The sequence below is a fragment of the Symphodus melops genome (assembly GCF_947650265.1).
Source record: "Symphodus melops genome assembly, chromosome: 23".
NCBI classification, from domain to species: domain Eukaryota; kingdom Metazoa; phylum Chordata; class Actinopteri; order Labriformes; family Labridae; genus Symphodus; species Symphodus melops.
Genome location: NC_136713.1, coordinates 8606944 through 8631317, shown reverse-complemented (window position 1 = coordinate 8631317; position 24374 = coordinate 8606944). Strand labels below are relative to the sequence as shown.

The 24374-nt window shown below is 44.5% G+C and overlaps 2 protein-coding genes across 2 annotated transcripts; both read left to right on the top strand.

Moving 5' to 3' along the window:
- Positions 1-13914: 13914 nt before the first annotated feature.
- On the top strand, positions 13915-18684 carry lancl1 (LanC antibiotic synthetase component C-like 1 (bacterial)). The gene is made up of 10 exons (XM_079335897.1): positions 13915-14024; positions 14350-14452; positions 14555-14672; positions 15885-16095; positions 16176-16323; positions 16450-16596; positions 16700-16882; positions 17071-17247; positions 17757-17829; positions 18000-18684. Exons 2-10 carry the CDS (start codon positions 14366-14368, stop codon positions 18074-18076), a joined length of 1221 nt encoding a protein of 406 aa, XP_079192023.1. The 5' UTR covers positions 13915-14024; positions 14350-14365; the 3' UTR covers positions 18077-18684.
- A 2000-nt stretch (positions 18685-20684) lies between these two features.
- On the top strand, positions 20685-24023 carry mylz3 (myosin, light polypeptide 3, skeletal muscle). The gene is made up of 6 exons (XM_079335908.1): positions 20685-20816; positions 21239-21266; positions 22723-22866; positions 23035-23205; positions 23311-23388; positions 23486-24023. Exons 1-6 carry the CDS (start codon positions 20814-20816, stop codon positions 23512-23514), a joined length of 453 nt encoding a protein of 150 aa, XP_079192034.1. The 5' UTR covers positions 20685-20813; the 3' UTR covers positions 23515-24023.
- The last annotated feature ends 351 nt before the right edge of the window (positions 24024-24374 follow it).

The following is a 24374-nucleotide window of genomic DNA, read 5'->3' as shown; positions in this document are numbered from 1 at the left end:
CCTTAACACAGCAAATTTATGTAATTTTGAATTGCAGATATGCATTCAAATTGTTAACTCAGGAGCTTCTTTTATTTTAATGTACCCAATAGAATCACTCTTCTTATCTAAATGCACATAATGAGAGCAGTTCTGTAATAACTGCCAAATGTGCAATTACCCAAAAGTCCCATTAACATCCTTTTGAAAAGAGCACAGATACACAAAAGAGATGGAGTGAATACAAGAGACAAAATTACAGACAGCAGATACCCCTTCACATTGATTGTCACAGTAACACAATGAAGTCTTAAGTAGTTCTACAGAAAAAGATAGAGGAGAGCTGTGTCTATCACAGAGGTGACCAGGCAGGAGGAGGTGGGGGTCATTTTAAATCACACTTTAATTCAATGGATGATGACAGCCATTGTCAACAGGCTTTGAATTGAGTTTAATCCCTGAGAGAGAAAAGTAATTTAGTGCCTCGGTATGCTCGGAGGAGGCGAGCTGCTGTTTTTTTGTGGGTTTTTTCGATTCACTGTATGTGTGGAAGGTGGGTGGTCGTAGGCGATGATGTGAATTTGTGTAACTATTGTTTGTGTCTGGAAGAACAGGTGTCTATCAGTGGCTGCATAAATGCTTCACGTCTTGTTTTCTTGTTGTTAAATTACATTTACCGTAAATTCCGGACTATAAGCCGCTACTTTTTTCTCACACTTCGAGCACTGCGGCTTCTACTCCGGTGCGGCCAATGCATGGATTTTTTATGGGGGACAATGAGCTTCTGCCGCAAAAACATTTGACTTCGTCACGTCGGATCTTAATATCAGTCATTTTGCGCTTCATGCACGCACCCTCATGATGGAAAACACACGGAGAAATACATATGATGCAGCTTTCAAGTTAAAGGCGATCGACCTGGCTGCCAAAGAAGCTAACAGAGCTGCTGCACGTTAAGATGACACTGACAGCGACAACAGAGACTGAGGAAGTGAGTAATGAAGTCATTCTGAGGCAGTGAATGGATGGACTTTTTCTTGTGAAATATATTACGGTCATCTTTTTCATCAGCCGTGTTACAGACACCGTCGGCTAGGCTTCGTATTGTAACAGTTCATGTTGTAAAGTCAGTAGTTGATAATGTGTTCATAATTCCGATTATGTGGAGAGTCAGTGAATGCACCAGCGAGAACGTGTTGAGTGGCTGTATGAGAGAACGCTGGGGGAGAGAGTTGGATTGTTACGGCAAGTTATGTGTTGCTCTCCGCTGTAAACGGCGTGGTCACGGCCGACAGTGATCGGGTTATTAAAAGTTATTATTTGAACGCTCTCGTCGTCCTTTAACGTCCGTACGGACGCTACAGTATTTGCGGATGTTACCGGTAGCCTACGTCTGTGTAAATAGCTCTTGTTATAGCGTGGACACCTGCGGCTTATAATCAAGTGCGGCTTATATATGTACAAATACATTTATTTACTTATTTTTAGCCGGTGCGGCTTATATCCAGGTGCGCTCAATAGTCCGGAATTTACGGTACTTTTAACACTCAATTTGTTAAACCTTTTTGAAGTGGACATATTTATTCCATGCTGGTGGTATTTGGCGATGCCCTAAGTATTTACAAGAATGGGGAGATATGTGTGCATAATGTTAGCTCCAAATATGAACTATTACCAGACAAAGAGCTGAAGTGGACCTTAAAGCCCCCTGAAGGTGGGATTTCAGTCTGTTTCTTGGACTAATAAAGTAGCGATCTTGCATTTGTTAAAGATACTTAGTCGTGTCAGAGAAGTGGTGAAACTGAAGCTCCACCTCAAACTACAGTCATGTCACTTACCTACTCGGCTGTCATTGTCTCCAGGATATCCGGACTTTTGTCAGAGCACAGATTAAGACACATTTTTATCCACGTGCGATATATTCGATTTACTTTGACTTTTTATTCTTGGCCTGTACTTCAGACTGGAACTGTTAATTGACTCCATTGCTGTTTTTTTTTTTTTTTTTTTTTTTTTTTTTGCTATTAGCACTCATGAGATAACTTTAGATTATTCACATTGTCAGCGTGAAAGCAGCAGCTCAAAATGTCATCTTTGGCTACTTTAAATGCAGTTTTTGTAGCGATGAGCTGTCTCTTTCTTTATCCTTTCAACTGTGTCTGCAACAGTTCCTGAATAACTTAAGGACATATCCAAACATCTGCAGGATTCGGGGTGTTGACTTTGGAAAACATTGCAGCGCTGTGAGATGAAATTTAATTATGAGGTCTGAGAGCAGGTATAGCGGGGGTCGGTTCTGTTGTGATGGACTTTATTGTTGAGCTGTAAAGCATTGTTGGTTTAAGCCAGCGAAGCATCTGTGAGCCACACATGAAAGATGCTTTTGAAAGGGGGAATAAGGTCTTTTAAAGTTTGGGGAAAATGGGCTAAAATGTCCAGAATTGAATAAGCAGAGATTGTGGTAGCAGTGGGGTCAAAGACGTCTGCATAGACACCATCTGCTAAACAGATTAGACCTTGAGAAAGTTGATGCGTATCCGCCAATCTCTAGATATTTGTTATAGTGAGTCTGTGTGTGTACAATGTTTTGGCAGCAATTTGTTCCAGACGGAGGAATAAAAAATTCATGTCTGGTCTATCACAACAACCCTGAGTTAGAAATTTTCCTGCCTAGAAAATGTATGAAACTCAAAACAGATTTGATTATTATCCAAGCTGCTTGTATGTGTATAGAAGTACTATGTACTATGTATTGTATTGTACTATGTATAGAAGTATAGTTGTAGTATACGTTAAAACTAAGTGATCTGATGTCTTTGACTCTTTCTGCTAAGACGATTTCTGATTGTTTTTTCCGGACTTTTGGTTTCACCAATTCCTTCACATTGACTCAACGCAACTGGTTCCAGCTGTTATCAGGTCATATTATCTGTATTTACAGAGTCGCTGGTCATACACAATTAGTTTGTAGGCTTTTGGTATATGCAGGAAAAACAGTCCTTATGGAGAGCAGAAGCAGGCAGAGCGCAATTTGCCCGAATGAGAAATGGGAAGAACAAGATCTGTCAGTGAGTTTTACTGATGCAGACGGTGTCCATGTCCAGCCTTGGAGCTAAGCTAACAGCTGTTTTAGCTGATGTAACAGACAGATTATTGTTTGACAGTGGAAGCAAATGTCTCAATAAACTCTCAACCTCAAAGTGGGTCCAAAGCCAAAACTATTATTTTTATCCTTTTTTCTTCCTTCACCTCCAATCACGTTCTTTTGAGACAAGAAAGACCATTTAAATGTGATGCTGCTTCTGGTTCCCTGCACCATTTTTATCTTCTTTGCTAATTTCTTTTGCAAGTTTGTTCAAGTCGTGAGACCTCAACTTTTGGTGTGTTTGGTAGTAAGCAGTAAGCAGCAGCAACAGAAAGTAAGGACCTCACTTCATCCCTCATTATTAATGAAGGGGTCAGTATCGACATGAACACGAACCAAGACTGAGCACAAAGTGAAAAAACATGATGTGAATTATAAAATAACTAACCTTCAGAGCGGGGAGAGCAGGCTGTGGTTAGCCGCTGTCTAATGAGTAGTCCCAATCTACCGTAACATCACTGTTTCACATGCTGTGATTTGTGTTCGGTCAACCTGTTTGAAAAATTCATAATTGGGTGAGTTGGTGCTTGTGAAGGAAGAGGACTCAAACTGAGCCGGGCTCTCAAAGCGCTGCTACACCTAGGCCGATAATGATCATACCATGTAGGTGAAGACAAGAAATACTGAATTTTTTAATAACATGTTTTTTAGGATTTTGCTGTAAAAAAAAAAAAAAAAAAAAAAAGGTGCAATGGTCTAAAAATACATTCAAGATGTGAAATAATAAAGTGAAAACCCTTCCTGTTGAGAATTTACGGCCATTGAGTTAGCGATTTGAGAACAGTAAAGGTTATCGATAAGCGTCATGCTATTCATCTTTACGGAGCACGGTTTATTTTTTGCTGGATGTACAGTCAGACTCCAAACTAGGAGGTCATGTGTGCTTCCATTCATTGACTTTACCTTTTGGAATGAAAGAAGTCGGAGAGTAGTCAAACTTTAACCGTCGCTTTCCCAACCAAATATATTTTTGCCAGCAGATCAATGGCTCTTTCTATTTGATTAAAAGATCCTTTGTAAAAACAGGTCCAATTATCACTTTAACTCTACTTCTTTGATACCAAAAAATTATGCTAGTTGATGCAAAAACAACACACATCCTGGAGCCTGAGACGCTAGCAGGGGTCCTCCTCTCTCTGTGGGGAGCATAGGCTGAGAGTTAACCCCCAGACTTATGATTCCCCCCACGTTCATTTGATTTCCAGCCACTCGCCGATCAATAGCGGTCTTTGAGCAAACCAGAGTCCTTATTGTGGCCGCATTCACCAGCACCGAGTGTTTGGGCTGCCCATTGGTGCAGCTAAACCATGACGGATTCAAGCCTGCCCGCTCATCCCATTAGTCAGCCACCGCGGGTGAAAACACAGACCTGAAGTCCCCTAATGGGAATTTAATGCACTTCAATGTACCTGCAGCCAAATAGAAAGAAAACGGTTGCTGTTTCTCCCCTCCGCCCATGATGCTGACTCACAGTGGATATTAGATCGCTGCAGACATGCATCATAAGTGGAGACTCTTTGTGTGCAGAAGCAGCTTCAAATTGTGTGCACCTGTGTGCTGCCGGCGGGAATAGAGCTTAGTGGACGGATCAGGTTTTTTACTGGAGATGAGAAGTGTGTTAAATGTGGAAGAGAAGATGTGTGTGTGTGTGTGTGTGTGTGTGTGTGTGTTTAGATCTGCAGGCCCCTCAGTTATGCAAGCATGTCCCCTGTTGCACCCAATGAAATAAAAAAAAAGGAAATGTGACTGTTTTGTAGAAATGAACTCGTTATTCATTTTCGTTACCTGGAAGGAAAAAAAGAAGAAGACAAAAATCTTGAAATTTGTTCCTAATGTATTTCCCAGAAACAGATCTAATTCAGTTTTTGTACTTTGCGGACATTTTGCACTCAAGTTTCTTCCATCCCTTTCAGCTCGTGAATTATCTAGATAGCTGCATCAGCCTGTGCACTCCTTACTTTATCAACGATGTATCGCCTTTGCTTTTTCCAAATCAGAAATATTTCCTTTTGCTCGACTGAGGCCTTAATTGATCTCATTATATGCTCAATTTGACTTTCCAACTCTAACGCCCATTGAAGAATCCTTTGGTTTGATATTTTAATGGCGTCCTGGTTTGCGCACAGCGGCAGAAGTAAACAGTGTTTGTGATGCTAAACACTTTGCTGCTTACAAAGTATTTTGTTCACAGAGACACTGGATGCTCATTTGTGAGGGCAGCTGGGGGTTTTGCAGGGTAAAGGGTCTACAGAGGCTTAGTAAATTAGCATATTAGCACTTCAGAGTGTTTAACTTTGTTGTTGCACTTGCATTTTCTAGTTCTTTTGCACTTACACTCTTCTGTGTTTTGGTGTAATGGGGCTTCCTTTGGGTGCAAAGAAATGTCACCATCATTTCTTTAAAAAGATGAAATAGATAAAGGTAGTGGCATCTCCAAAAATCTTTCAATGCAAAGGTAATTACAGAAGATATAGTTTTTGGCTGTCCTGTCATGACCTATTTCTCAAATCGTTTCGTGGTCAAGACTCTCTGATTTTTGGCTTCCTTTTAACACCAGTAGAAAGTGCACGCTTTAAGTCCTTTAGCCCTTACACGGCAGTATGTGCCAAAAACCAAGACCCTGACCCTCCAGCCATCGGAGCAGACAAAGTGCTCGGCATTGCTCGCTGTTCGCTGTGACCCCAGTGAACCCTCCCTCGGACACACACGCACACCCAACCCTGCGAGGACGAGTATAAAACATGACAGTATTGGCAGGTCTAGAGATGGCCGTGCCTCTGAGGTGTTGGGATTCATAATGACCCTGTTCGCTTCTAGACGATGTGTATTGAGCACTTGTGACACATAAAACTGTCGCGGCGTGATGAGAAATAACCACTGTCAGCACAAATCTGCACTTCAAAGGATTTAAGCATGGATGGAGGAGATGGGGATGGGGGGGGGGGTGTAGCAGCAGCGCAGCATGATTCATGTGTCTGCTACAGGACACAGGCTTTTTTTAAAAACACACTTCTGCAACTAAGGCTTCTCAATGACAGCCGCTCTTCTCAATGATGCTGAAATAGTGATTAGAGCTACAGAACAAGGCGTCTGATGGGGTGAAAGTAGACTGCTGCTGTGTGGTACTGCCTACCATTCAAAGATTCTGTAGCCGCGTGTGAAGCTGCATGTCAAACCCAACAACTAAAGCCAGTCATTCTCGCACTTTAATCAAGAAAACACTTCATCTGAAACAACACAGATAAATGGCTTCTAAGTCAGATTGGAAACCATCCATGCTGTGTCATTTTCCGTGCTGGACCTCGCCCAGCTGCTATGCATGACTGCTAGTTAACATGAGCTGGAGCTTCCACCAGTGCGCTGCAGCTGACTCATATCCAGTGCTGCTGAGTTTTGACCGGCACTCGTGTTGCAAAATCTCCCAAGTCAAATGTGTAGCAGAATAAGTTGCTCTGTAAATCATTTCAACTGTGCACTACTGCACATATGCGTTATTGCTCAGGGACTTTCAGTATCAAGTGTCTCCATACAGGTATTAAAATTTAAAAAAAATGTTTTCAAGGATGCATGAAGCCGAGGGGAGGTCAGCAACATAAAGGAAAGACGGTTGTTGTTGTACTACATGCAGGAAATTAAAACTAATGTCTGCCCTGATTGAAGCTGAGGCTCAATAGTAAAAAGGGAAATCTACTGAAAATCAAGGATAATACATTTACTACTTAATATTCGCAGAAACAATTCACATCAATAAAATCATCATTTCCTGTGTGGCTGATTGATTCAAAGATTGACTTTGTTAAGGGTTTAGATCTCTTATATCTCAGGTAAACAACCTTTGAGGGTTTTTTCCCTCCTTCCTTTAACTCTGTTTTCTCCTAGGGTGAACTAATGTGATTTAAATGATGAGACACGCTCAGTGTGTGTTCCAACTCGCAGAGGGGTTTCAGGTAGTTCTACCTGTTAGCCGGCGGTTAGCCTAAGTGTCTGAGCGGACCCCTCGCCGCGAGGCAAGAATTTCCACCCGGTGGGGGAGGAGAAAGGAGGAGAGGCTGAGGTGATTAGAATCGTGTGCCGCCTCTCAATCATGTCATCAGTCTTTTGAGCTGGGAGAAGTTTTTGGTGTGACTCAGCACAAGACGAACCAACTACAGTACATCCCAAAATGTAATTAAAAAAAAAAAAGATGGTTAATGTGTTTTTGGGCTCTTGCCTTTAGGACAGTGGGAAATCTGGAGAAAGATTGGAGAATGACATGCAGGAAAGGACCCGCAGGACTGACTGGAACCCGGGCCTCTGCACATGAGGCACAACCCAGCTGCACGGCCACTTCCTGGGGGCGTGGCCAACTTTGTTAAAACAACTCCCAGGTAGTCCTGAAGCCATGAATCAGTCTTATCGGCATAATTGGAGTCATGACATTGGGTATCTTTTTTGTTCTTGATCCAGTCATGTTTTCTTCAACTTTAAGTGAACAGGATTAAAACCAGGAGTGTGCAGCTACTTCTCAGTTACCTCTTTTCTCTCGTGCTGTTGTTTCCCCTCCACATCTCTGCTTTCCTTCTTAATTCGGTCAGTTTCTTATCCTCCTCCAGTTGCTTTTTCGAGCTGATTTTGCGAGTATTTTTGGTTGTTTTAAGGAGCTGTTGGAGGTCTCCAGCCAGAACAGCATTTGAACCTCTCCCCGAGCTGCTTTTTAAGAGCTAATCCCTCCTCTCCTCACGTCTGAGACCTTCTTCGGGCTGCTGATTGAGCCGGGAGATGGATGGAGGATGGGTGGCATGCATGGTGATGGTGGGATTGGTGTTTTTTGGGGGTAGCCAACCAGGGGTCTCATGCCTGTGCACAATCAAGGCGCTGCCTGATTTTAATGAGGCGCCTGTTTATTAAGTCCACTCAGGGAGGCTGTGTGAGTGCTTAGCATTTGCTCTCTAATTAGGGGAGCTAAACAGTCCCTATTGCTGAGGATCAACCATTAGGAGGGGGAGAGGAGGCATTTGGCATGGCTGTGCATGGGGTGCAGATTGCTGGGCAACAATTAAAGGTAGGAGGGGGGGGGGGGAGTTTTTGTCTTTGCAAACAAAAGGCTCAACATTTTTGAGAAGGGAGGGAATTGATTTTTTACTGTAACAATGATGAAGAAACCAATCTTAAAGAGGGCGCCAGCAGGTGCTGCAATATGTGAAGGTTGATTCATCCAGTAAACTGTTGCAAGGAGTCCCCCTAGTGTTGATTTGAAGAGCTGCAGGAAAGAATGCCTTCATTTTTCCAGGGCCTCTTTTGCCTGATTATCTTCTGAATTTGAGATGATTTGGACAGTTTCATCGTCTTAATTGAAAGCAGGGTTTAAAAAGTGTGTTTGCAGCCTTAAATAGCACAAATGGAGACAATCCATCTCACCTAAGTGTGTGTAGGCCAGGGGAAAAAAGTGTTTCCCTCAGCAGCACGACAGCCATGATGAGGATGTTGACAAGGAAAACAACAGCATTCTGCCACAGCTCCTTTTCATCCACACAATAAATGCCTCCTTGATTACGCGCTCCCCACCGACGCGCAGATAGCTGTTAAAGTGCAAGAAGAGACGGGCGTCTTTTTAGATTAAGGCCCTGATCAAATTTTCATAACTCAATTTGAGTCGGGAGGAGGGGGGGGCAGGGGAGGGGGGGAGAGAGATATATAAAAGTGTTTGTGTGTGTTTGCTGTAATCACTTTTCTTTGTCTGAATCCATTTCACTGTGAGATAAAACCAAGTCGCTGATGATAGTGTCCTGATGGATTCTGCTTTCAAATTGACAACTTAATAAAAGCACAGATGATGATTCACTCGTGGTGGGTAAGCTGCCATTGCCAATCGGACCGCATTAGATTGACATCCCTGCGACATTTCCTCTTCTTATGAATGTCTCTGAGGCGTAACGGGGGGGGGACAAAGTGAACCCCTGCTCTGTGCTGTGCTCTTTTGCACTTTGACACTCCTCGACGCAAAGTGAATTCACAGACGGGACGTCAGTTTTACGCTGTTACAGAATCAATGGCATGCATGTCTCGACAATGTGGCATACCTTCATGACCTATACCTGTAGTTTATTCTCTAACTGTGCAGTCTGTTGAAACAGTAATCACCTCCATTACTGTATTGCTTTATTGACTGACTTGCGGTTTGTGACCTTTAAACATGTATCTGTATTTCATTCCTGTGTGCTAATGTGCATTTGCAGAGCCAATCGTTAAATACCCTCTCCATCTTTCTCTCTCTTGCCTTACACTCAGTCCCTAAAGCTTCAGGTTTTATCTATCACCTCACTCCCTCTCTCTTTCTCCTAAACAGTCGTGTGGCTACGCCAGACTGCGTGTATTTTTAGCGCTGCCATGATAGGGCCGTGGCAGCATATCAGCTCCCAGAATGTTCTTCATCCAAGCTATTAGGATGACCAAAAAGCGGCTTTACTCTCTAAATTGGGGTTTTAATTGGGTCTAAATAAATCTTTCCGGTGGGGAAAAAATGTGAGCGGTTGCAGCGTCAGCTCTTCCGTGGCAGCTGAATCCAAACCTGTGATCAAGCAGAGGTGATATTGCTGGCCAGACCTCGAGAGAAAATCAGGTTTTCTGACAAAAGAAAGCTCAATGAAAGGACCAAACAGAGCTGTTAGGAGGAGTCATACCTGAAAAATACGACCTTGCTCCCTTTGTTGTATGCACGTGCCAGTGAAGCTGTAGCTCACATTCACCCACATGTTTTCAGGAGTAAGGCAGTGGGCACGGATCATGCAGAACCACTATACTGCATTGTTTGTGTTTTAGGGTTGTGTTTGTGTGCTTTCTTGACGTTGATGCTGATGCCAGCCACCTGTGCTGTGCGGTCACCGGACAAGCCAGATTGGTGCGCAGCTGCTAAGACCAATCAACCAATCATAGAAGAGCATCCGTCAACATAGACTTCAGAAGACGGCATCTGCTCAAGAGCGAGATTGCCTCACTTTTGTGCCCCTTTAAAAAAATGTGTACTTGTTTTTTTTTTGGGGGGGGGGGGGGGGGGGGTTTGGTTAATTTGTAGGAGACACTCTTCATGACCAGATCTTAGTTTTTAGATTTTATATTTTACTCTTTTTGTTTGGAGACACTTGATGAGTGTAGATGGGACAAACCAAAAGATAGAAGGACACCCTGATATATATGATATTTTCACACTAAAACCTCCTAACTAAAGCCTTTTCTAGCAGTGGAGAAGTTCCAGTTTAGATTCTTCCAACCCATGGCCAAAATCTTTTCTCCCGCCATTGTATAATAAAGATCCCCCCATGTGAAATGCTCAGCTGGGAGTGGCCATTTGATCCTCCTAACACAGTGTAGGACAGCAGAGACCGGTAACCAGGCCATCCAGACTCTGAAGAAGGTTTTTTTTTTTTCTCTCTGCAAAGGGAGTAGAAATATATGCTGGAGGCTACAACTGTGGGTCAAGTGCTCGGCTTTGTGCATCACAGTTTGGAGTCTGCTGAGACTCTCCTCTGGCAGTGTTCACACACTCCGGCAGCAGGCCGGCTGTCCGCGTGAATATCAAGGAGGGCTGGGAGGAAGGCTGACAGGAGGAGAGAGAGAGAGAGGGAGTGAGTGAGTAATGGAGAAGGTGTGTGGGAGAGGTGAAGGTGTGTGTGTGTGTGTGTGGGGGGGGGGGGGGGGGGGGGGGGGGGGGCAGAAGGAGTCAGAAATGATCCACAGTTCGGTTTGTCAGGCTGTCAGATTTGGTTTAGCTGTGTGTAACATTTGTGTAGGTGAGGTTTTAGCCATTTTTTAGCAGAAAACTAACAGAAACTGTTCAGAAGGGTTACATATACGTAGTGCCACTAACAATGTGAATTTAAGAGTCACCGATGATACGATCTAATAGTATGACTGAATGCTGCTAGTTTAGACTTTACTATGGCTTTACATTAATGGCAGCTTTGGTCATTTTCTCCAGATCAACTTTTTAAGATGTTGCTTGAAATTGACTTTAGGTCCTGACTAACATTAATAACTCATGTTCTCTGAAAAACAGAACAAAGAAAATCTATTATCTGCAGTAGCCTATAGATACTTCGACCTATGTCTGTCACGAGGTACCAGTCTGATGAACCAATCACACGCCTCCCTGTCTCCCTGCATGCACAATCCCACACTTAAAGCATGAGCAGAGGTCCGCCTCTGGACCAATGGTGCTTGTGCATGTAAGTGAGGGGGCAAAATTACCAACCCTGCCTTTAAGGTGTTTGTTATGTAACTTTGCTCTACTTTAGAATCATCCCTGTGTATGGTGGATATTATTAACATGACATCTTCCAAATATAGTATCAGTATTGTGAAGGTGTGAGTATGCAAATACATAATGGTAGCATTAAGTTTGAAGGATCACAGAGCAGTAAGCATGAGACTTTCTTTTTGACAAAAGTAAATGGCGACAACAGGAATACGTACTAATAGGTTACACAGGAAGTATTCAAAGGTAAAAGAGGAAGTTCTTCAATTTGCAGCTGGATTGGTTTTTATGCAATTAGTTGACAATAACCACGCAGATAATATGACTACAAGCAGCCTTATCTCCAGACGTGCCAATGAAAACAATAATGTAAGCATTTAAACAATTAAAAGGAAAGTGTATGACTTGGCAGCAATCTGTTAGATTTGGCCTGAGCTTGGATGTTTCCTGTGGTGGAAGAAATGATGATCAATATCGCCTCTAATTAATCATTTTTCCCCCCAGCGGCACAGTAGGAGGCAGACTCAGGTCAATAATGTGTCTTTCAAAAAGCAACTCTAATCAAGCCCGAAGGTCTCCCTCTATATCTTTTTGCATTTTGAGACTCATTTCCATTTCCCGTCCCTCAAGGCAAGGTAAAATAGTCCCAAGGTATACGAGAAAAGGCTCCGTACTTTGCACCGCATGACTGGCCTTCACCTGCACCAGACGATTGATATGGAAATGACAGGAAGTCGAGCTCTTGTGACTGAAGCGAAAATAATTGAGCATACACACAAACAAAAAAAAAATAGTAATAACAGAGTGACAGTGATGACTGCAGCAAATGTAGTGCTCGAGCCGACCTAATTGAAAGCTTTATTTGCATTTTTCAAACACAAGGTTACACCAGTCATCAAAACAGGAAGCATGAAAGGAAAACAGAAATCCTGCAAATTAGCAGCTCAAACTTCTGTTACCTCAAGAGATGAGAACAGTTCAAGGTTTATAAAAACTAAGGTTTACATCGTGTACACCATGATGACTTATTCATAAATGTACCTGTTAAGAGCATGCATCTTATTTAACTTCATGAGCAGAATTATTTTTAACAAATAATTGTTCGGAGCTTCTGCATGTTTAGAGAGCGAATCGATAAAAAGCAATGACACAGCTGTTGTTAATAAAAAAAAGGTTACCTCTTGACCTCAGACGATATAAAAATGTCACTAAAGAAAGATGGTTAAAAACCTTCCTGGCAACCATTCAGGACCCGCTGGAAAGGGCTCCATGATCGACTTTCAGGCGCCGACCCACCATCAAGCAGAGCCGGCACTCGTCTAAAACCTTAACCTGTTCATCATTTTAAATGTGTACTTCTCAATGCTTGTTCTCCTCAGAGAATTGTTCCCCGGCGAGGTATGTTCTCTTGAAAATCTACCTGTGTACAGCACACGTCTACCCAATTAAGGGGAGTACCTGTCTAATGCCTTTTCCTGTTTTCAGTCTGTACTTAACTCATTTAAAGCACAAACACATTTTGAGTGTACAATCCAACTGAAAATATGAATGCTTCTGAAGTGATGCCAAGTACCAAAATACTTTTTTCTACTTCACTGAGAGATTTCTGTCTTTGAAGATATATTTAAAATGATTAAAAATGCACGTCAAGCTTTTATCACAAAGAGTTGTCTTCTTCACAACATGCCAGTGACCATGTGAGAACCCTTTTGTAGTGAGCCTAACATATACGGCCCAAAGCATTATTTAATTAGTCTGATGATTTTTACAAAGAGTGAAGGCCTCTGAAACCACAGAGAATCACGATAAAACATGGGGGGGAGAAGAAAGTTTGTGTTTGAGGCGTATTACAGAGTACACACAGATTACAGAACAGTAATCAAAGCACTTCGGAGGACGTGTCCCATTGCATTCTGGCTTTTTGAGTGTGAAATGGTCTTGCAGCCACAAACAGTGTAGTACTCTTTCTCTCTGTTGTGCCATTCACAGAGCAGAAGTGTCAAACGGGGGAGACTACAGAGTCGCTGCAGCCTCCATCTTTGCACTAAGTGAGAATGTGGAACACCAGTAGCGAGACTCGGCAGTGTGCCAATCAATTGCCGCCCTGTGTTCTCTTCGACTACGCCAATTATCATCACCATCCACAGGAATGACACGTTGTTTTGGGGTTTTCGCAGGTCAACAGAAATTTGGTGGCGCGTGACGTTTCCACGGCACCAGTGTGTATAACCTCTGCTCCACCCTGTGATCATGCATTTACACTTCATTATTTGTGTACTAGTTCATTGGCATCGTCAGCGTGGAGTCTACTTGCTTAATTCAAAAGTCCACAGAGCGGTAAATGAACGACAGTGCAGCTATACTAAACATTTTACCAAAAATAAAGAGTCAACAAAGTAATACAGTGTCAAGATGTTAGTATAGAGTTAAAATACAAAAAATACAAAGTTAGAGAACAGATTTATATGCAAGTAAACAGATGTAAGCAGACATTGCATGTAAACAGGCCCTAAAAGTAGTGGACTTTCCCCTTTTCTGATTTTTTTTCGTGAGCTGTAGTAAGCCTCCCGAAGCAGCAGGTGGCAGTAGAGCGCTGAATAACGCAACTGTCCCCGTTTGCTGATATAACAACGAAGAAGACTGAATAACAACAGTGCTGCTCTTTCTGAGGTACGTCAGTGCTTAAACTAAAACGTGTATCCCCGCTATTTGCCTGAAGACGTTAAACGTATATTTTAAATGTTTAAATCAAGGATATTACGACACTAAGCGCTGTCTTAAAGTCGTCAGTTTTAGCGCTTCGGCTAAGCTAGCATTGCTGTGCAGCTACATGTAGCTGAGCTGTGTGTCGTTTGAGTGAGGGGGTGTGCAGCCCTGCAAACTGCATCTCTTTTATTTTAAAACGCCTTTAGAAGCAGGACAGCTGTCTCATTTTTTTTATCCTTTTCTCCCGCCTCTCCGACCGCTCTAAATATAATCCCCTTCTCTGACCCAGATTGATCGCTGTGAAAATGGACACGAGAGCCTTGAAGAACCCCTATCAGGACTATGATGGGAACCCGGCGTCCACACAGGCTCTGTTTGACAGTCATGGGAAGGTAATGCTGCACCCACCCACCCACACACACACACAGACACACACCCACACATACACGATGTGGTGTTAACCTTCATAATGATGCCTTTTTCTGCACCTTCAGCTCACTGCAGAGTTTGCTCAGCGGCTGAGCAGTAAGGTCAGCGAGCTTCTGGCTTTCATGGAAAATGGGCTGAAGTCTGCTGACCCGAGAGACTGCACCAGTTACACCGGCTGGGCAGGTGAAGACAACAACTGCACATGTCATATGAGTCTTTTGCAAGGGTTTGCACTGATCTGACTGTATGGCAACCTTTTGCATGTATAGATGTGACCCTTCTCCCCAGATATGATGTTATTATGTCTGTTATTGTCGGGCCGGGTGGAACGGAACCAACATCTTAGCTTACAATACCCACAATAGATTGATGTATGTGAGGAAAGTCAGGTCAAAGTCGAATCACGACGAGCAGTTTGTAAAAAAAAAATTCAAAGAAGTGTTGATAGGTTTTTCTGGGAGAGAGGTGGAACAGGGGGATCGTAGTCCTCCGGGTCTAGGATTTTCCTGTAACCCGTCTGTTTGAGTCCTGAATGGGCTGGCTGCACCTCCACAAAGTGATTACGTCAGACAGAAGCAGAATCAGCGACTCCCACACTCGAACCAGCAGAGACCGGCGACCGGTTCCCTCAGACGACCAACGGTTGGTCCGAATGTTTCGTCTTTCAGAGGGGAGTACGTGATGTACCAGCTCACCTCTCTCACTTAGGGAATCACCTGACAAGAGTCGCACCAGACCATGTCTGAAAATCTGCATACATACAGCTGTGTGTCGAACCCCAGTGCAGACGTGTGTCTGTATGCAATCACGGCAGCACTTTAAAGTTACAGGCCACAGGGTAAATGTACAATTTAAATCAATACGCAGCACAAACGTTAAACACTCACACTCTGAAGGTCACTCTCTCATCTGGTTTGTTTTCAACAACATGCACAGCCCTTTCTTTTTTCTTTGCTTCTTGTACGGTAAAACTTCAAAATAAAAGCCCATCCCAGTTTAAGGCTCGGTCTTCAGAACAAACTAAAGAAAGAACGTACGGTGTCATGAAGAGGGAAAAAAAACAACCTGCATTATATATGTCGCATTTATTTAGAAATGTATATCACAAAGTCCAAGACCGAGAACAGACACTTAAAATGGAAACTACAGGACATCCCAACAATAGGCTTCATTCCCACAACAAGCCAGAGAGTCCAATAAGCTCCAACTCATTCCTCTTCACCTTAGTCGAAGGATATTGACCACACGTTCAGTGTAGATGTTTGTGCACGTCTCCTTCAATGAAACTAGGACACTCTGAAGGTTCCTAAATGTGCGGCCGTGTCAGTCAGTGAGGTAAGAGTCAGTCTAAGGTTCAGTTGTGCGTGATATAAATATATTTCTGTCCGTCCACAGGCATCGCTCTGCTCTACCTGCACCTCCACAACGTGTTTGGAGAGCCCTCCTTTCTCGTGAAAGCTCTAGAATACGTCAACCACAGTCTGAAGTGTCTGACCCGGCGTCATGACATCACCTTCCTGTGCGGGGACACAGGGCCTCTGGCCGTGGCTGCTGTGGTCTACTACCGCCTGCAGAGGCCGCACGAGTGTGAAGAGTGCATCAACAGGTGAGTGTGAGCTCTTCAGACGTCAACACGCTTCCGTTTCTGCAGACGGTTGTCGCGTACTCTCTCCGTCTCTCTTCCAGACTGCTGCAGTTTCACCAGAGCGTGGTGAAGGGTGCGGGCGGGCTTCCCGACGAGCTGCTCTACGGGAGGATGGGCTACCTTTACTCGCTCGTCTTCGTCAACCAGCAGCTGGGACAGGACAGGATCCCGCTGCAGTACATCCAGCAGGTGGGTCAGAAGCTTCAGATCCAGGGAACTCTTCTTCTCGTGCGATCGTTCCTCTCAGCCGCACACGTTGGTTGTGTTTCTGAGGCTTTCTGTGTTTTTTTTTTTTGTTTGTTTTTTATTCCTCAGATCAGCGAGGCCGTGCTGGTGTCCGGTGAGAACTTGAGCAGGAAGTTCAGGGTCCAGAACGAGAGCCCACTGATGTACGAGTGGTACCAGGAGCAGTACGTGGGCGCCGCACACGGACTGGCTGGAATATATTACTATCTCATGCAGGTCAGTCAACGGAGTCAACCAGTTTCAAAAGCTGGAGGAGATTTAAACGTGCTTACAGAAACTCTCGTCTTACATCACCCTTCATGATGCTCCCTCTTCACAGCCGGGTTTCGTCCAGGCGGAGGATTGGGTGCAGAGGCTGGTCAAGCCCAGCGTCGACCACGTCTGCCGTCTCAAGTCCCCCACTGGCAACTATCCCCCCTGCATCGGGGATGACCGGGACCTGCTGGTGCACTGGTGCCACGGATCCCCGGGCGTGATCTACATGCTGCTGCAGGCGCACCGGGTAAACCTGACGACTCAACAAAGATCCAATACACATCGACCCTTATTCAAGTCGTGCAGTTTAGAGTTCATTTATGGAGGGAACGTGCCATCTAGTGGTCAAATCAGATTATGTTCAATATTCCAAACGCCTTCAAATCAAAGTTTATAGTTTGATCTGTAAGTACGACTTCTCTTCTTCTCTCTCAGGTTTTCGGGGTCGCTCAGTACCTGTCTGACGCCCTCCAGTGTGGAGAGGTGGTTTGGCACTACGGCTTGCTGAAGAAGGGTTACGGTTTGTGTCACGGAGCGGCGGGAAACGCCTACGCCTTCCTGGCCCTCTACCGCCACACGCAGGACCCCAAACACCTCTACAGAGCCTGCGTGGTGAGACACACGACGGCACAGTCAGTTTAAAGAGTGTCGCTGCATGCCTCCTCCTCCGGGGTCACGATTTAAAGAGTTTATGTCGAGATCGACTATGCGTCTTCTCTGACTTCCGTGTTTTCATTTCAAGTCGCATCATAACTCCAACCGCAGCCAATCAGGAGCTCTGTTTCCTACCTGCCGGCCTCAAAGGCGGTTTCGGGTGTCTGCAGCGGGAGCTCTGTTTGGATTCAGTCCAGGTGGCTCGGGTCCCACGTGTCCCTTCATGAATACGAGTCTATTCTTAGAGGAAACAGACTCTTCAGATGTCCGCTCCGAGCATTGTGCCTCGACAGATGCTTTTCTGCCGAGCCCAGACGCGATTTTGTTTCTTCTTTTTTTTTTTTTAAGCATGTGGTTGACATTTTGCTCACCGTCCTCCTGCGGCGGCTTAAATCAGGTCGTGTGTTTGCGGTCAAAGCGGTTGTTATGACACATGCCGGACTGTTTCTCTGTTTTTGTGCCTGCAGTTTGCCGACTGGTGCATGAACTACGGCAGACATGGATGCAGAACCCCCGACACCCCGTACTCTCTCTTTGAAGGTAAAAAGTGATGACCATCCTGTGCAACTTTTGTAAAAAAAAAACAAAAAAAACTTGCCTCTAAAAACATTTTAGAATCTCACTGTAGTGAAAGTGTTACTGTAAAATATGCAGAGGATACAGAAATCCAGCCCATGATGACGTCGCTGCCACCCTCTCTTCCTTCACAGGCATGGCGGGCACCATCTACTTCCTGGCCGACCTCCTGCAGCCGATGAAAGCCCGCTTCCCTTGCTTTGAGCTGTAGACGCTTAGTCACAGGTAGCCCTCGAACGCACACAGCAAAACACATAACAAGACGACAACAGGAAGAATAAGCAACAATCATAGCTTCGGGCATCGTGCCATGTTTTCTCCCCTGCTATCTGTTCTGCCATGAATTCCTTCAATCACAAGTCGACTAAACACACTCACAGTCTCACGTATTTCAAGGGCGAGAGCCGCTCCAGCTTTTGTGTGTGAAGTTCACTATTGCTTTATGATATCTCGCTTCTGCTTAGTTTGTTTGACTTTTATTTTGCAGGTTTAAGCGGCAAAAAAAAAATAAAAAAAAAATTATTCCATTAATTTGACTTTTCCAGCTGTGGGGGAAACTAAATTGTGATTTTGACTAAGCATTAAAAAAAAGTGTTTCTTGTGTGTATTGAATTTGTTACAGCAGGACATGAATGCTTTGAGATTTCTGTTCTGTTTTCTTATTTAGAGAAAAAAAAAGTCAACAGCAAAAAGCTCGAAACTAATGCACTAAATATAATTCCTTACAAGCTCTGTCATGTGTTAAAGGATTAACCCCTGAGTGTAAACTGTGGCCTGTCCTTTGCACTGTCTGAGCAATAAATCGTAAGTCTTTTTACAGCTGCTGCTCTTGTTTTTTTGCATCATCATGCAGTGACACAAACTCGCCACAAGGGGGAAGCAGAGGTTTGATAGCTTGTCAATGGATTTCGGGCTTCCACAGGGCAGATTAGGCACATTTGGTTGGCAACAGAAGAAGAAAATCAACGTGGCGCTTCGTGAGTGTCACATTTAATGCAAATCAGGGTGGGGAAAAAAAAAAAAAAAAAGTGAAGATTAGAACAGACAAAGTTGACGTTTCTCATCAGGTGTTTATCCTAAAGCGTCCAGCTTGTAAACTGAGCCAGATATTATACCGTCTAGAATCCTCCGTCCAACCCTCCACGGGCCACTTGGCTCAAGCGCTCGCATCTCCATTCCAAATAAGGCTCACGTAACCCCCCCCCCCCTCGAAAAGCCACTGCGACACAATGCCAACGCTCTTTTTTAAGCCCTCTGGCCATGCTTCTTTCTGACCTGACGCCAGCGAGGGTCTTGGTGGGCTCAAAGCCAGAGAGAGAGAGACTACTGTTACTGTAGCAGATCTTTGAGGAGCAGGGGCGTTCATTCCCCCCCTATCCTTCAGCGTAGAAGAAACCGAACACTGCGGGCAGGAATGAGGTTTAAAATAGAGATGTGGGGTGTGGTCTCCAGACTTACAAATGTCCTCCAGCTCCCTCTCCTTCGCTCAGACGTGACAGCTCCGAGTTACAAAGTCGACGACAAGTTACGCCGAGTGAATGATCTAACCCGGACATGTACGCAGCCTCAGATTGAGGATCTGACTTTCAGCGATGGCCTCCCATTATGTCATACAAATGTAAACACAAAGACAAACGGTACTTTGAAGGTGCTGAAAAGTTATTTTAACGACACAAACACTTAAAATTCTGACAATGCTGACGCTCTGAAAAAAATAACACTGAGCACAGAGCCAGGAGTGCATGATGTTTGTGTTCCCTTCTCATTAGCTGTAGCATAAAGCTACAGTGGCCTTCCTTTTGGAGATGCAGAGATATTTGGGTCTCAAACTCAAATTCAAGGTCAGGGATAGCAGCTCTTTGTTTTGCATTCGTTTAAGTGCAGGTGTGACACGAGAAAGGATGGTCAGCTTTAACGAGGAGACGTCACCACCGACTCCTAAGTGGGTCGGTTAAAAAGTACTCGATGCAGATGCAGAACACGAGACGTCATATATTTCCATTTCTGGAAAACAGCTCAGGTCGGTTTCTAACCTGTACCTGTACATTGGGGGCGTGCACACGAACCACTAGGCCACCAACTTTATTATTGCTTTATCGCATTTTCAAGACTGGCTGCATTAAAAAATAAAATAAAGCATGACTGTTCGTAGAGTTATCAGCACCATGGAGAGCTCTGATGGAGCTGGAAAGGTCAGTGAAACCGCTCGGCTCATTCAACCACCACAGGTTACATTCTGCACAGCATCGCACCTTTTACCCATCATGTTAATGTATCTTTAAATTCATCGGTGTCGCATGTTGAGGATTCATTTGAAGCAAGGCAGAGCGTTATTCCGCTCAAGAATTGAAGTGTAAATGAAGTAATGTGACCCGTCTTTAAATCCAGCTCTCTTTTTTTTTTTCCACCTGCACCTTTTCACGCTGTTTTTTTTTTTGCTCTGCTGTTATTTAACCATAAGTGGAGGAGCGGGGTTTAAAAATATCCGCTTGAAAATGATCTCTCAGAGCTTGGAGCCCCTCTTAAGAGGGCCCGCTGGGTAACTGAGTTTTTTGCATTTTCGCTCACTTCAAGTCTGTCCTTGGAGAGAAACCTCCAACATGAAGTCAGTTGAAGTCAGTTTCTCTTTCTGGAAACTGTCTGCTATGCTTTCATTCTTGAGACTGCTCACACAAAAGTCTTGACACAGTTATTTCTTTGTCTAAATTTAGCCCCGACCCCTTCTAAAGGCCTACTCCCACAGCTCCGTGGGCTCGCGGCTCTCCTTTCCGTTTGCCCTAAGAAAGTTAAAGATGTTCCAACGTGTCATCTGATCTGCCTCATTAGCATATGTGACATCACATGCCCGGGATACATAAGAGGGGGTCTCCAACCGTGGCTCAGGACCACTCTGTCTCGGGAGTCCAGCTTCTCTTCTTCTTTCTTTCCTCCAACTCCAGCTCTCCAAAATGGTGTGTACAAAGTTGTGCTTTTTTCGGACCATTTGGGTAGGGGGGCGGGTGGTGGGCGGTTACCGATGGAGTTACGTTTTTTTGGCCTCATGGGACGATGTTTGTGGCATGAGTTTGGATATATCTCGCTAAAAATGGCCCCAATCTTTATTAGCAGCACTGAAATCATGCTATCGGCCCAGGAGTGCTGCCTTGAAATAAGATTCCGTTCAAATGAAATGATCCTGTTAGTCATTTCCCATTGGTTAATATTTATTAAGTACAGCTTTAAAAGTTCCAGAACATTTTGTTTATTTTGTACACAGTTTGTCTCCAGCGCTCATAAATCTGTTTTTCATCCATTTCTCCGTCTGTCTTGTGTTTCTGTCTTTCGTACATGTCATCATTCTGTGCGTCTTCTTTCTGTTTTTTCCATGTGACAGACTGAGTTCTCACCGGACCAGATTGAGGGTAAGTGAAGAAACATCACCTTACATTGGCATGTGAAAAATCTCCTTCTCTTGCCATTTAAAAGAAAAAAAAAGAAAAAAATTTGCACCTCACCTTCGCCGTTTTTCAAGCAAGAACTTCTCCTGCACTTTTCACACAATCCTACCAAGTGCAGAGTTTAACCTTCAGTTCAAATGAGCTGCTAAAAGCTAGAAGTAGGGATGAAGATGGCTCCCAACTTAAGATCCCGCCCCCCCTCCCTGTAGGACACGGCGTGCCGAGGCCTCGTGCAGCTGTCACAAAGGATTTCAGTAACGTCTATTCTAAGCCGACCTAGCCTTGTCTTGCAAGCTTTTCGCATCTGAGGTGTAAATTACCAAGTGGAGGTTAAGATTTGTCCCCTTCATGGAGGAATCCAAATGTTGATCTTTTTATACCATCTCTAAGCCTTTCATTGTCTTCTGTTCAAGTATGCCATATATGGTAGATGGTCTGTGTTAGCTCTTCCAATGGGTCTTCCTGGATATTATTTTGTGTTATACGTCAATTTCAAAGAGTTCATATATTCACAATCTGGTGTGTTAAAAGTTGCAGATAAAAGCCGGAAAAAAAAATTGTCTGTATTTTATTTTTTTCTGGGTGTCAACACGACCAAAAATGGGGGGAAAAAAAGAAAAGTGCGGCTGCAGCAAATTCTTCTGGAGTTACAAGTTTTGAATACACGCTACAGTGCGGGAGACGGTTTGGATTACGTCGCGGTCAGCGTTCTCGTGTTTAAATCCAGCAGGGCCACGATGGCATGCCTCTATATGGCAGGCGTTATTCTGTGCAGGGTGTATCAGCTTGCTCCCTTAAATCCCCCCCCCCCCCCAACACACACACACAGGAATGAGGGGGAGGGGGGGGGGCGCAGTGGGAAGGGGTGGCACAGCTGCTCCTGCTGTTCGGAAGCAGCACCGGAGCATTAATCCATCATAAAGGTCACTTTGAGAAAAGCCTCCCTGGTAGGATTCAGAGAGCCTCAGTCAGGCCCGGTCGGTACCTTTCTTTTGCGGCTGCTTGCGTTCAGCTGTCGCCTCCAGTGATCCGGGGAACAATGACAGCAGTATGTGGCTTCTGCAGACTTTGATCTCGGGGCTCAGAGCTGACTAAGATCCCTGATATAGAAAGAATATAAAACCCAAAGGAGGCGGGAAAAAAACGCCACCTCTCGCATCGATGTCAAACACAAAACCAAATATAACTTTTAAAGGCGACATGAGAGGGATTCTTCTTCATGTCAGTCTCTTTCCTTTTGATTGAGAACCTCGTCGAACACGACCTCTAGAGTACTCGAGACTGCAGCAGCTTTAAAGTCAATAACGCGTCACAAGGATACGATCCTGATGTGGTTTTTGTTTTCTTCTTTGATTTGTGTCGGTACCTGTTGACTCAAAAAAAAAAAAAAAAAAATCTCTCTCCTCCTCTTTCCAACCAGACTTCAAGGAGTCTTTCGGACTCTTTGACAGAGTTGGTGACAACCAGGTGGCCTTCAACCAGGTGGCTGACATCATGCGCGCTCTGGGCCAGAACCCCACCAACAAGGAAGTTGTCAAGATTCTGGGAAACCCCTCCGCCGATGGTAGGACCGCCGATGCAGACGTAGAAAGATGAAGCTGCACGATTATTACGAGATCGCTCAATGCTCAAACGCAGAACGATTCACTAAGACGATTGTCGTGCTGATCTTTGCGCCCAGACCAGGCAAGGTTAAAATAGCAATATATATATATTTTTTTCTCATCAACAGACATGGCCAACAAGAGGATCAACTTCGACGCTTTCCTGCCCATGCTCAAGGAGGTCGACTCAGCCCCCAAGGGTACCTACGACGACTACGTTGAGGGTCTGCGCGTCTTTGACAAGGAGGGCAACGGCACAGTCATGGGCGCTGAGCTGCGCATCGTTCTGTCCACCCTGGGTGAGTCTCAAGTCAGCGTAACCCGAATATAGACGGGCACAAATATAGCTTGCTTGGCATGTGGGCGAAATCGACCCCCTGACACGGAGACTTCTAAATCCACAGGAGAGAAGATGACTGAGAACGAGATTGAGTCCCTCATGACCGGCCAGGAGGATGAGAACGGCAGTGTGCACTATGAGGGTGAGCCTTTATTTTCCCAGCATGCCTTTCACTTTTCTTTGTACTGATGAATCACGCTGATATAGATGCAATTTATTTATTTTGTTCCTTTTTCCAGCTTTCGTCAAGCACATCATGTCTGTGTAAGAGGCCAGCAGAAGGAGTGCTGAAGATACTGTAGCTCACCTACAGACAGCCCGACAGTGTTCAGAACATCGGCACTGTTGTCAAAGACCAACCAAGGAAAGACAAGGACTATGTACAAGGGATGTTGACGCAACCCCATCTTGTTGTTTTATTTTGTTTTCCTTTCCATTTCGTCCTCAAACCCTCCTCTCTCTCTCTCGGGACAGTCCACTCACTCTCATGTTAGACTCCTATCACTCGGCCTCAACTCCCCCCCCCCGGGGCACGTCTCCACTTCCCGCATGGGGTGAGGAACGGGGGAGAAGGGGTGACCACTCATCAAGTGAGGGTAGATCCCTAAAACCTTCCCACCGCCACCTCATTCAGTCACGCCATCACTGGGCCCAGCAATGCCAAAGGTGCTGGAGAAAAGTCGTGGATAGACCGCCAAAAGTCTCCCACTTCCCTGAAAAGTTTTATTTATTGTCACTCTGTTCATGTCAGAATAAACTTTTCCAACGTACATCCCACCTGGGTTGATTCTTGATCTCTCATTGTTCACATACCGCTTTCATCATCTTTATTATTGAGCCATTAATCCACTTTCAAAACATCAATTCTCTTCATGAGTATGCAGCAACGTCACATATTTCAGATACTTTTTAAAATGGATATTAGTGCAGCTAGAAACGGCAAAAAAAGCTTCTCGTGTTTGCGTACAGTCAAACCCCTGCATCAGTCAGCACGACAGTGAAGTGTTGCAAAGACATTTGACTCCAAGCGGCTTGTAAGCGGAGTCGGATTTCAAGTTCATGTGCACATTCTGTGTGTTTACTGTCTGTAAAAATACACATGAGGGCATTTTGTTCACGTATGTGCAT

Coding starts and splice junctions, on each gene's coding strand:
- lancl1 (XM_079335897.1), top strand. CDS start 14,366: ATGGACACGAGAGCCTTGAAGAACCCCTATCAGGACTATGATGGGAAC. Junction 16,096..16,175: donor TGTGAAGAGTGCATCAACAG/GTGAGTGTGAGC, acceptor TCTCTCTTCCAG/ACTGCTGCAGTTTCACCAGA. Junction 16,597..16,699: donor TATATTACTATCTCATGCAG/GTCAGTCAACGG, acceptor CCCTCTTCACAG/CCGGGTTTCGTCCAGGCGGA.
- mylz3 (XM_079335908.1), top strand. Junction 21,267..22,722: donor CTCACCGGACCAGATTGAGG/GTAAGTGAAGAA, acceptor CTTTCCAACCAG/ACTTCAAGGAGTCTTTCGGA. Junction 22,867..23,034: donor GGGAAACCCCTCCGCCGATG/GTAGGACCGCCG, acceptor TCTCATCAACAG/ACATGGCCAACAAGAGGATC.